The 13,557-nt window shown below is 40.8% G+C and overlaps 1 protein-coding gene and 1 pseudogene across 1 annotated transcript; both read left to right on the forward strand.

Moving 5' to 3' along the window:
- The first annotated feature begins 1,548 nt into the window (after nucleotides 1–1,548).
- Nucleotides 1,549–3,566, forward strand: LOC124046200 (gap junction beta-2 protein-like). The gene is made up of 2 exons (XM_046366319.1): nucleotides 1,549–1,775; nucleotides 2,710–3,566. Exon 2 carries the CDS (start codon nucleotides 2,737–2,739, stop codon nucleotides 3,547–3,549), a length of 813 nt encoding a protein of 270 aa, XP_046222275.1. The 5' UTR covers nucleotides 1,549–1,775; nucleotides 2,710–2,736; the 3' UTR covers nucleotides 3,550–3,566.
- A 1,858-nt stretch (nucleotides 3,567–5,424) lies between these two features.
- LOC124046195 lies at nucleotides 5,425–9,983 on the forward strand (annotated as a pseudogene).
- The last annotated feature ends 3,574 nt before the right edge of the window (nucleotides 9,984–13,557 follow it).

Consider the following 13,557-nt stretch of genomic DNA (forward strand, 5'->3'; position numbering starts at 1 on the left):
TGATTATGTACTTTATACAGTATGCTTGATCAGTAATTAACACCGAATTCAAGTGTCTCGATCTGACAACAGTACATTTGAAGTTAATGTGATCACAGGGTGTATTCAGTGAAATGAAACGTTCAGAATGTTTAATCATACAGATCGAAAAGTGGAGCGAGTTTCCCAAAGTCGGGAGCATGGTCCTTCTCGCCCGCTCCAGTTTCTCTCCAATTGCGCTCACTTGACGAGCTCAGGGCAACGCCGGCCCAGCATGCATTTGTAGTCGACTTGTGTGCTGCTATAGCCCTTTGCTTTGGCTACTGTCATTTAGTATGCAAAATATTTTCATAAAGAAACTGATAAAACACACAGGTGAAAAATCAAGGTGACTTACAAAGATGAGTAAGTGCTGTGTTGTCTTAAATATCTCTTGTCGTGATGTGTGTTTTGTTTTATATTTGTATTTTTAATCCCAGCCCCCGTCCCTGCAGGAGGCCTTTTGCCTTCTGGTAGGCCGTCATTGTAAATAAGAATGTGTTCTTAACTGACTTGCCTAGTTAAAGGTTTTAAAAAAGAGGGAGTGCGGTGAACTGAAGAATCGTTGTGGAATCTGAAAAGAAAGTTTATCCCGGAAGCCTTTATCGTGTACTTGTTACGTGCAAATGCTAACAGAATGAAACGAAATGGGTAGCTAGCTAGGTGTGTCATTGTAGGAAAGTATTTATAAACTAAAAATCAGATAAAGTTAGGTTCATTTTTGTTCTATTACCTATACAATAGGCCATCAATGAATTTTGGCTCAATATGCCTGGCGTATTAACGTTACCTCTTGCAAGGAGCTTTCCGTTTTGATAGGGTTATTTTACCTAAAATCCTTTAAGCCTACCTACAGAAAAAAAACACATACTCATCCCTGCCCAGCCTGGCAAGAGTGTCCCAAGGGTGTTTAGTTAGCGTTCCCAGTGGCTCTGCAAGCACTGAGCGCATATTCTCCAGCTGCTGACATGCTCTCCAGGCACCTGAGCCTGAAAGCAGTGACTCAGGCCAAACTCATGTTTCTAAAAAATGAATTCAAAGGGACTGTAGATGGAGCCTAATAAGGCATTTTTCGTTTCATTTGATTTGAATTATAAGTAAGTCACAGCCTAGATGTGCAATTTATAGACTATAATGATTTAATACAACGAAATGTTATTTAAATGCTAAGGCTTAATGTCCGACAGCCTAGTGTGTCGCACTCGCAAATGCTTTACGATGTATTGTATTTCTTTGTAGACTATAGCCTTGAATTAATATAGCCTAAATCATTCATTTTCGTTCCTTCTCAGGCTACTTGTTTGGCTCCTGACCTATTTAGAGTGTTTATATGCTGTTTAATATGACATGTAACCTATTTCAAATGATGACAACCTTTTCCGGTTGTTTATTAATTTAAAAAAAATTGAAATCACAATGGTTTGGTTTCAATACTTCGAAACCAAATAGTAGATTCTGGTAGTCATAAAAATACATAGGCCTCCTGAACATGTCCCGGTATTCCGATTAGCGAGTGGAGTTGATGAGTGCTCTTATCCTTGGTCTCGCCCCTAGCGGGTGGATCCTCAAGAGGAGAAGATTATAAAAACTCAGCTGCATTGCTCCGGAGCTCACACGCGCAGCTTTCTCAGTTGGACTTGCTTCCAAACAAATCACACTTTACTCTTCTACGTTTGGAGTTACTTGACAAGACGGCGTTAAAGAGAACCGAAAATTGAAGTTGATGGAAGTTTGCTGATATTCCAGGAAAGTTGGAGGTGAGCTAGCTGTGATTTGTGAATCATTAGTGCCGCATATTCAACGGTTTTATTCGGATTTATGTAACGATGGAGCCGATGGTGAATGAGATTTAGATGTTGTCCACCTTTATATACAGGTTAGAATTGTAAGGTTAGAAATTCGATGAGGAAACCAAACTTGATATGTGATTGATTGTCGAATTGTTATGGACAGTTTGACATTTTGTCGCCTATTATAATGAAAACAAAAGCGATTTAATTGATTTCTCTAAGATAATGGGAATTCACTTTCTTGTCCTTCTGTAGCTCAGTTGGTAGAGCATGGCGCTTGTAACGCCAGGGTAGTGGGTTCGATCCCCGGGACCACCCATACGTAGAATGTATGCACACATGACTGTAAGTCGCTTTGGATAAAAGCGTCTGCTAAATGGCATATATTTGTATGACATTATTTATTTTGATCCACCTCTCAATATAGCTTCACTTTTCATAGCCACTAGCCAGTGTTGTGTGAAGGTAATTACTTGACTGAAAACACACATACTGTATATCAGTTGTTCCCAACCAGGACCCCTGGGGGTACTTGAGAAGACTCATGAGACCATAGGTTTAATGCTAAAATGCACATGAGGGGGGAACTCCGGGCAGAGACAAATTCAGTTGGTGGTACAGTAACCAAAAAAAGGTTTAACTACTGATATACATTATATACAGTAGTTGTCTTGAAATGTATTGGACAGAAACACCACTTAGTGTTAAGTTGAACACTTTTGGGTTGCACCTTTTGGTTAGGTTTTTTAACTGGGTGGGGACGGGGACTAAAACACACTTAACAGTGATGAAGGTCTACTGTTTTCCTACCCAGGGTCTGTTTGTTTTTCTGAAAATAAAACCTTTGATGTCCACTAAGAACTGAAATTAATTTGTATCCTTCTTCCCATGTGTTCTCCAGGTGGTCTCAGACAAAGTTGTCTTAGAGATGAGTTGGGGGGCTCTGTACACCCAGCTGGGCGGGGTGAACAAACACTCCACCAGTCTGGGGAAGATCTGGCTGTCTGTCCTCTTCATCTTCCGTATCACCATCCTGGTACTGGCTGCAGAGAGCGTGTGGGGGGACGAGCAGGCTGACTTCACCTGCAACACCCAGCAGCCTGGCTGTAAGAACGTCTGCTACGACCACTTCTTCCCAGTGTCACACATCCGCCTCTGGTGCCTACAGCTGATCTTCGTGTCCACACCGGCCCTGCTGGTGGCCATGCATGTGGCTTACAGGAAGAGTGGGGACAAGCGGCACATCATCGCGGCCTCACGAAGCGGTGGTGATGACAAGACCAGGCAGGTGGACCTGGAGACCCTAAAGAGGCGGCGTCTGTCCATCACTGGGCCTCTGTGGTGGACGTACACCTGCAGCCTATTCTTCCGCCTCATCTTTGAGGCTGGCTTCATGTACGCACTGTACTTTGTCTACGACGGATTCCAGATGCCTCGTCTGGTGAAGTGTGAGCAATGGCCCTGCCCCAACAAGGTGGACTGCTTCATTTCACGACCTACGGAGAAGACCATATTCACCATCTTCATGGTGGTCTCCTCTGCCATCTGCATGGTGCTCAATGTGGCCGAGCTGGCCTACCTCATCGCCAAGGCCCTGATGAGGTGCTCCACCAGGATTTCCAAGAGCCGTACCTATGCTCACCCTGATCATGTGGCCCCGGACAAGTCTCTACTACAAAATAAAAAGAATCAGATGCTGCTGTCGTCTGTTACGGATTCCTCCAGCAACAAGACTGTGTGAGGACTAGGGAGTAGAAATCTATCAGTGTTTTGTTACCATGAGATGAGACCATAGAGGATATTTCTCTCTCAGTGCCCTAAACTACTTTTTGAGTTTTAAAAGTTAACGTGCTAGAATTTAATGTATTATTGTTATTGATATCAATTTAAGGTGCTTGTATGTTTGAGCTGTATGTCTGTTCAGGGAGTGGTAGGTTGAACACAAGTGAAAAATGGGTCTAGAGTGCCACCTTCTGGTTTACAATGTGTTTGCAGGAGTTTGATGTTTTATTGTGGAGCGCAACCAGAATTGGTTAACATTGTGTTCAGCTTTTGTGGGAGACTTTTCCAAAGCAGAAACTCACAAATGTGCAGTTTTGCTCCAAGTTCTATTTGAGGATCACCCATGTACACATCTGCCTGCATTCTAACAGTGATGAGTGGAATTTATCAAGTACCAAAGCAATTTTAAGATGCAGTGCCATAAGAGAATCGCTATCAGCAGTGTCAAATAGCAGTGTCAAATAGTACCTGATGCTGTATATTGAGCACAATGTTTCAGGGAAGATGGCTGATCCAGTTGAACATTCTGGGCAGGTTTCCTGGACCCAGATGAAGCCTAGACTAGAAGGCATGCTCAATTAGGAATATTAATTGGAAAGTGCTTTTTGGTCCAAGAGTAGGCTTAAGCTGGGTCCTGGAAGCTGGTCCTCTGAGCATGCCAAGACTGGTGGTAAAACCTGGTTACAGAACCTAACTGGGGGTGTTGTCTTTCAGCGTGTTGCTTATTTTAGCCACTGAACTAATCAGTGTACCTCTTTCAATGTGAGTCAGCAGACTGATCTACAGGCAAACATGTCTTAATGTGCTCCGTCCACACATACATGTAGAAGTTGGAACACCATAACTTGTATCACTGTAGTGACAATCTGACTGTTACCTGGGAAGACGTAAGGACACTTTTACCAGTGAGGTGCATCCCACACATTTTGTGATGGCTCATGATTTGGACATTGTCATGGAAAGCAAATCGTAGGCTAACTTTCTCTCAATATTCAGTTGAGGCGCTATTTGTATTGTGATTGTTTAGAGGAAAGCATATCTGTAAATGCAACATTTTGAAAGCCTCATGGTCACACTTCAGCAGTTAGAAAGCTGATAGATATGCCCTAACTGCATATTATTTAAGGATGTTTGATTTGTATTTTTTTATTAGCTATCTGCACTTTGACCCCCAGTCTTGACTGTTTAATCAATTTTAAAAAATGATACTTATTTCTTTCACACTGTTGGACTATCGGTTGTAATAACAATGATTGATTGCATGTGCATCAACCTCAGTCACTAGGATGCGCTTCTCTGGACAACCAAGAGAGGGCAGGAGGTTATTGATATAGGTTTTGGGGTGGGTGACTGCATTTGCAGTGTAACTTTTGATAGCCATATGACAAGTTAATTTTATTCTAGTGAAGTGTATAATCATAAATACCTAAATCACATTTTATTTGACAGGCCTATGTTCTTCCTAGCTTTCCAAATGAACTATTTCTCACAGGTGGGTTACTGTATAGGCCTACTGTATTGTCAAAACCGCCTAATTCAGCCACTATAGTAGGCCAAAGGTCAGATGTAAAAGAATGAACGCAGAACCCACTTTTCCGGGATAACATACACCCCCAGACTGCATAGCTTATAGTTGACGCTTGAGCGATGAATAAAAAAATAAAAAAGTTTACAGGGGCGTGGCGTGCATTGGTCCAGGGTGATGACTTTCTGAATTCATTCATGCATGGTCACACAATGTGACAGTCGCGATAACTGGGAACTGGAGGGAGCTGCTCTTCTAGGAAACCCATTTCCAAGTTAAATTTGCCTCGGAAAAACGAACTTTCCTTGCGCACGTTTGGCGGCGAATCCACGTGTGAAGAAGTTTGCGCATGAATATCTTGGCCTGGCTGCGTTTAAAAGAGTTTGGTAAGCTGGCAGAGGTGCCAGAATTTGGGGACAGGGGGAGAGGGGAGGTTACCAGCTTCCTTGGGAGGTCTGTAGGCTATCCGACGCACTCAAAATATGGCACCAATGGCAGACGGATATTGCTTTCGATATTTAAGTTGGGCTTCCCCAGTTTAAGGTATGATTGAAGTTAGGTGTGAATATCTTTCCTGGCACTGTCGTCCTAGACCGTGATGCTGGTAACTTATATATAAGCACATTTTATTTAATGACAATGTCAATGTTGAGTGTGTCTATTTTAATTATTGTAATATAGGGTTACTACTGTAATATATAATCAGGATTAAATAATAGGATAACAAAGTTCTAGGGATGCTTATTAAAAAGAGCCAGTGTACGGACACAAGTCCTATCCTGCACCCTTTGTAAGTAACGGAAGGCTATCTGAACATGATCAAATTAATCAATATTACTTATTTAATGTTAAACAAAACATCTGATATTGAATGTATTCGATTTGTATAAACTGATGAGACATTGTCTGGACTGATATATGTGTTTAGACAAAACAAAACAAATTAACATGCAGCATTCCAACCTTATCAGATATGGTATTCTAATCATGTAGTCTTTATACTAGCCTAATAATAGCAGTGATAATGCAAATACAAATATATGAAACATATACATGTTAAAGCATTCTACATTGTTTTATACAGTCATTTATGTTTCCCAAAGCCCTGATCACTTCAATAGTTAGATGCCTGTTTTTTTTTCTCCCCTTGATCAGCACTTCAAATTCTGATGAGACCAGCTTTGATTTGGGGTGGGTCATCATCAGACCCATCGAACAACAATTTTGGAATCGATTAATCTGAAGTTGTATCAATATGCGTAGGCCTATAATGTTAGCACTTCATAATATATATTTCATATGTATTTGCTGTGAACTATATAGGCCTATATATATTATTATTATTATTATTATAATATTTACAATATTTTAATCAGGATACAAACTATAGGGTGGGCTATTGATAAGGAGAGAAATAGGTGAAAGCATGTTTCAAAATATAAATTTATTTGCATATAAATTATTCGTCAAAATGCCTGTCTTTCCAACCTAATTAGTGACACCATACTAGTTATGAATCAGATTATGGTAATTGCCACTTCAATAAGAGTGACAAAATACTAGTAAACCAAAGAATACCCATCATTTAAGAAAATAACAGATTTAACCAGACTGGCACATAAAACCTAAGCGAATAGGCTTCTTTTTAGTTTGGGTTTGATGTAAATACATTCATGGACGAATATGTTAACTGATTTATACTTTTTTTCATTACAGGTGTCATATATATTCTGAACCCCAGTCGATGGATTTATTACCGTCAATAGAAAAACATTTTAGTAAGTTCCAACTATTTTATGTTCCTGCTTGTGTTTTGGTTTTGGTGTGAATAGTACATTGATCTGCTTGTGTTTTGGTTTTGGTGTGAATAGTACATTGATCTGCTTGTGTTTTGGTTTTGGTGTGAATAGTAGATTGATCTGCTTGTGTTTTGATCTGTTTTTTTGGTTTTGTGAATAGTACATTGATCTGCTTGTGTTTTGGTTTTGGTGTGAATAGTACATTGATCTGCTTGTGTTTTGGTTTTGGTGTGAATAGTAGATTGATCTGCTTGTGTTTTGGTTTTGGTGTGAATAGTACATTGATCTGCTTGTGTTTTGGTTTTGGTGTGAATAGTACATTGATCTGCTTGTGTTTTGGTTTTGGTGTGAATAGTACATTGATCTGCTTGTGTTTTGGTTTTGGTGTGAATAGTAGATTGATCTGCTTGTGTTTTGGTTTTGGTGTGAATAGTAGATTGATCTGCTTGTGTTTTGGTTTTGGTGTGAATAGTAGATTGATAGGCATCTCCTGGCAGGTTCCTGTGCACAACGCTAACCGAACGCTATATATCGATAACAAAAGGCAGTAGACCTATTTGTCTTCATGCTCCTGGTCAGTTAAAAACCATTCTTAAAGCTTGTTTTTGACCATCATTATGAGAAAGTGTCATCTGATTATTCTGTTTGGTTTCATTTATGCAGCATGACGGTACACATTATTGCATAGTTAATAGTTTAGTCAATGCATGTTATTGTGAGTATGGTGTATTTGCATTTATTGGCTGCAATTTCTGATACAAATTACCATTCAATTCCCATTAAAAGAACACACATCAAATGGCCTCTGCATTGGTTATTTCTTCTCTCATCCTTTTTAACAAGTGAGGTAGAGATGTATTAGATTTAGCTAATTAATAATTGTCATCATGTTAAAAGAGGCCTATAGCTGGACTTTGGACTTGACCCCTATGGCCCTATTGGATCTGTAACAGTGGGAGTTGTGTGTGTCAGGGCCTACACACCGCAGTCCAACCTCTGCTCGCTGCTGTTTCTGAACATTATAATGTTGATCTCAGCACATGCCATCTGGGCAGTGGAGCGAGCGGGTGAGAGGGGGAGAAAGAGAGAGAGTGTGTGTGTGTGTGAGTTTGACAGTAACTGAGAGAAAGAGTGGGAGAGAGAGAGAACAGGATAGTGAAAGAGTGTTAGCATAAATGTCAGGTTCATAGTTCTAAGCTAAATAGTGAAATAGGGTGCTTCGCAAAATGATATGACATTACCGAACATTTCTATACCGTTCACTTCCTTTGACCAATTGTTCGATTGAGACATTGATTCAGCGGTTTACGTCAATGACTTCTTCAAGGGCATTTTTTGTAATTCATTTTAATAAGCGCTTAATGTGTTGTGCCGATGTGAAGTGTAATTAACACTTTGTATGTTTGTGGGTGATGATACCTCTGCTTTCTCTCTCTAGGTGTGTAATGCTTCTCTGTCCATGTTTTAATTTGACTGCTATTTATGCTTTGTTACACAGAATCACTTTGACAGGTTTCCTGACAATCTCTTTTTCCCTCTCTCCTTGTCTCTTCTTCCCCTCCTCCCTCTCTCCTCCCTCTGTTTGTTCCAGACTGTACTTTCTCCCTAGGCTAGAAATCTTGAAGCATGGGTGACTGGAGCTTTCTGGGGCGTCTGTTGGAGAATGCACAGGAACACTCAACAGTAATCGGCAAGGTCTGGCTGACTGTCCTCTTCATCTTCAGGATCCTGGTGCTGGGAGCGGCAGCCGAGGATGTGTGGGGTGACGAGCAGTCTGACTTCACCTGCAACACACAGCAGCCTGGGTGTGAGAACGTCTGCTATGATGAGGCTTTCCCCATCTCGCACATCCGCTTCTGGGTGCTGCAGATCATCTTTGTATCCACGCCCACCCTCATCTACCTGGGTCACGTACTGCACATCGTCCGCATGGAGGAGAAGCGGAAAGAGAAGGAGGAGGAGCTGCGAAAGGCCAACAGATTCCAGGAGGAGAATGAACTCCTTTACAATGGCAAAGGGGATGCAGGTGGAGGAAGAGGACGAGGAGGAGGAGGTGGTAAAAAGGAGAAGCCACCTATCAGGGATGAGCATGGCAAGATCCGCATTAGGGGTGCCCTGCTGCGCACCTATGTGTTCAACATCATATTCAAAACCCTTTTTGAAGTGGGGTTCATTTTAGGTCAGTATTTTCTCTATGGCTTCCAGCTGAGGCCGCTATACAAGTGTGCACGGTGGCCCTGCCCCAACACTGTGGACTGCTTCATATCTAGGCCCACTGAAAAGACGATTTTCATCATATTTATGCTTGTGGTGGCTTGCTTGTCTCTTTTGCTGAATTTGTTAGAGATCTATCACCTTGGATGGAAGAAAGTTAAACAGGGAATGGTCACCCCTGATCATGCATTGCTGCCCCGCTCTGATGGTGTGGGGCCTGAGTCCATGACTTCAGCCTCCAGAACTGCCCTTCCCAACCTCAGCTACCCACCGATGTACACAGACGTGACGGCTGGGAGCGGTGCCTTCCTGCCGCCCATGGCAGAAGCCTCCCTGGCAGAGTTCAAGATGGACCCCCTGCAGGAGGAGCCCTCATCCTACTACATGAGCAGAAACAACAACCACAGGCTGACCACACAGCAGAACTGGGCCAACCTGGCCACCGAGCAGCAGACTCGGGAGATGAAGGCCACCTCCTCCTCCTCTCCCTCTGATAGTGAGCAGCAGCCTCGTGAAGCTGCTCCCCCCCCCACCACCACCACCACCACCACCACCAACCCTAGCTCCAGTGGGGCCAGTGGCGATCAGGAGGGAGGCTACGTCACCACCACAGTGGAAATGCACGAGCCCCCCCGTTATGATCACAGACCCTCGACGGCTCAGCAGGGCCAGCAAGAGCAGCAGCATCAGATCCAGGCCCAAAGACCTGGCAGTATAGTCAGTCCCCCTAAATACACCTCCAACCTCCCAATGCCCCCAATGATTTTTCTATATAAAAAGTACAAAATAAAAAATATATATTTTTGTTTTTTTAATGGAGGCAATGTGAGGCAGGGGGCTGGAACTGGAGTTGTTGCCTAGTATATATATATATATATATATAAACAGGTGAGTTGTAGCATACGTTTTAGAATAAAAAATGCACACAGTCTGATTGTGCAATGTTGGTTAAAATGGTCTGACAAGCTGAAGGCTTCGACATACTGGACATCAGGGGACTTTATGGTTCTTATTCCAGTTTAAAATGGCCAAATAACTTTTATGTTTGATTTTGGTTTCAATGGCCTGGTATGTGTCAATGTGCTCTTGTCAACAGTGGTTATTGTTGTTGTGTTTATTTGATGAACATAAAAGCCTATTTATTCCAATTAGGAATAATACTGTACATTCATCAAGTTGTTAAGTTCGGTTGGCAAATTGCTGAGAACCAACTTCGAATAAAACTGTTATGTGGAACAAGTACGTACAGGGTGTTTTGAAACCACTTGTGTGTTTAGTATGTTTACTCTAATGCTGTTATACAGTTCCCTCAAGTTGAGCCTTTCTTAAAACAAGTTATTTTTAATATTTGTTTTGGTGTATCAGAAAGTCGCTTGCAAGACAAACTAAATCCAAACATGTATGCTCTCATTCTCTCTCTAAGATGAAGAATACTGTTCAATGTCAGCAATGACACCAATATGGGGACAACATTTGCTTGTTCATTATCAAACTTTTATATTGTACTTTAACACTTCACAATCTAAATAACTTATTTTTATAATATTCAGGAAATAGCCTAGCTATTTTCTGTATTATGTGTTTGAAGAGTAACAGTGGAATCTGTAAATGCAAACTACAACTCACTAATTCACTAACTGGTCTGCAGATGCATTTCTCTGTCTGATTTTTACCCAGGATCCACTTACTGAACACAATTTACACAAACTTTAACCGGATTATGGGTCAAAGCTAGAAGTTGAATGTGTTCTTGTAGTCTAAAGCTGTTACAAGGTTCCATGGTTCCAGCCCCTGCTCCTACATTTGATTCTCCAATGCAGAAACTAAGCAAATAAAGTATTTGTTTTTGCCTGAAATTAAAAAGCACACTGCCATATGGACAATGAAAAGTTGACATCCGATTTTAAGAGGTTGAAAACAAAATATAAACCAAATGCTTCAACTTAAGACGGTAAATAAGATTTGGTTTTTTATATATTTATGATAACCATGTTTATTGCTGTCATCTTAAACACAATATCACTTTTTAATCATTGCATCTTCATGTTGAGGGTAACTCACTCTCATACATCACATGTGATACTTTATTGGTTTTTCTTAAAAGTGCTATTTTTTAAAACAGAATTGAATTATAATGATATCTTAATTCTAAACTGTAGTCAGTTTATGACAACCAAAACAGCTATATGGTACAAAATGGACAAGTGCAATGACGTTGCAAGTGTCATAACGCCAGGATGAGTGGTCCATCCTCATTTCTTAGTTTTGACAGAAGCTCAACTATTACTGACTACTTCACCTGTTGTAAGCAATGGGAAGCATATGCTTCCGCCTAGTTAGTGTAAATGTAATATTTCACATCGTAGATTATCTGAACCATCTTGAATAACTGAAAAGCTATGCAAGTAATTACACAACACAATCATTCACTTAAAATAGGCCTTTTCTTAAATTATTTGTGAAACATGATTGGTATAATACCACACTTCTATGTATTTCTTACATAGTTCTTATACTTTCAAATTACCATATGCTCATAGTTTATAGTTAGAGAAGGATCATAAATAAACACAATAACAAACATTCAATGCAAACTAGAAACCATAGTTACAACCGTGGAGAGACTACCCGAGGAGACTATGCAATCCTTTGCTTATAACAGTGTTACTCTTATTGGGACAACCGTTTTTCCCAATGTATGTTACCTTTTCATTTAAATTATTTAAATGTCCCAAACCACAAAAAAATCTGTGTTATTTGCATTTGTCATTTTGGTTCTCAAAGTTTACATTTTAGTAAAAAGCTAAAAGATTTGCACATTTAGGCAAAACATGCTGTTCTAAGAAGTTTATATTGGTAGGAGAGAGAGTGGAAAAGACACCAGACTGACAATGTTTATAATCTTCAAAGGAAAATGTCTTAACAGTTAAACACAACGGCATTAAAGACAGTATTTTTTTTAAATTACGTCAAATGTCATGGTCTGAGACGATTGCAGAAAGTTTGGGTTTTCAAATATAGAAAAAAGTGGGCTGTGAGTATTTCCTGTGTGCTCACTCAGTGCTTTCACTATCTTCTCAACACATTCCTGTGACTCTCTGGTTAGCTTGTATTAAAATATCACACTAATGTTGAGACAATGTTACCTGGGTAGCTGGCCCTTTTCTTCTTCTACACACAGCAACTTGTATATCATTTTGAGTTGCCCGCAAGCCCCTCATCCAATAGGTTAATATACAGTAGCTTTCTTCAAACTCTGGATGTGTGTCATGCTGAGTGTGATTTCTCTGGCCAGGAGTAGGAACCATCTACATTATGCTCAGAACAACAGCCTGTTTCAATGCTGTCTTAAGAGAAGTGCCTTGTGTATGACATTTTGTAAAAACAAGTTGATGTAAATGTTAATTTACCTCAAATGTTTACAAAACTGTTATTAAACAAACTTTTTGTACCATATTTCCGGTATATGTGGCAATCAATAAAATTGAGCCAGTATGTGGACCTACTGTACTTGAGTATACATTTTCAACACACACACATTCTGTACTTTCATGAGTAGATAATATTTTGGGAAAGCTGGGAGGCATCTTGTACAAGAAGAGCTCACACTCACTGACCTTTAAATGTATCGCTCCCTCTCTTCACATTCCAAGGTTGGATGTGAGAATGGGATATTGCGCTGGAAAGGAGGAAAGAGTGACACCACTCCCCACAGTGCTGACTACCCTGCGAACACACATCCACACATATAATTAAATTGAGACCAGCATGTCAGTCTCACACGTTGGAGACAAACATCTATCACAAATCCATTAAACACCATCACACAGACCCAGCAACTCTTACCAGCACCGGTGGACCAACTCCCCAACATTAAACCTCTGGGAAAGTTAATATGAGTTTGGCACAGAGGTGGCATATAATAACTAGGATAAAAATAGAGACAATCAACAGTATTATAGTAAACTGCAACCCAAGAAAACTGAGGGCAATGTAGTTAGCCAGCTGGCTTATGAATATGAATTAAGACATCAAGGTGTCGATGATATCTACATTGGGCACCACGAGTCAATGAGTGATTCGTAACCTGCCTAATACAACAAATGACCAGGCTTAGGGGAGTCTAGTGTTGAGCCTGGAGTCTAGTGTAGAGCCTGTAGTCTAAAGTAGAGCCTGGAGTCTAAAGTAGAGCCTGGAGTCTAAAGTAGAGCCTGGAGTCTTAAAGTAGAGCCTGGAGTCTTAAAGTAGAGCCTGGAGTCTTAAAGTAGAGCCTGGAGTCTTAAAGTAGAGCCTGGAGTCTTAAAGTAGAGCCTGGAGTCTAATGTAGAGCCTGGATCAGGAGCACCTGACGCATGAGAATGAGCTAGGAATGGCCCTTCAGGCTGTCCCTGGAACTCATGGGAACCAGGGAAGCAAAACCTACACATCT

The sequence above is a fragment of the Oncorhynchus gorbuscha genome, linkage group LG01, assembly GCF_021184085.1.
Source record: "Oncorhynchus gorbuscha isolate QuinsamMale2020 ecotype Even-year linkage group LG01, OgorEven_v1.0, whole genome shotgun sequence".
Taxonomy (NCBI): domain Eukaryota; kingdom Metazoa; phylum Chordata; class Actinopteri; order Salmoniformes; family Salmonidae; genus Oncorhynchus; species Oncorhynchus gorbuscha.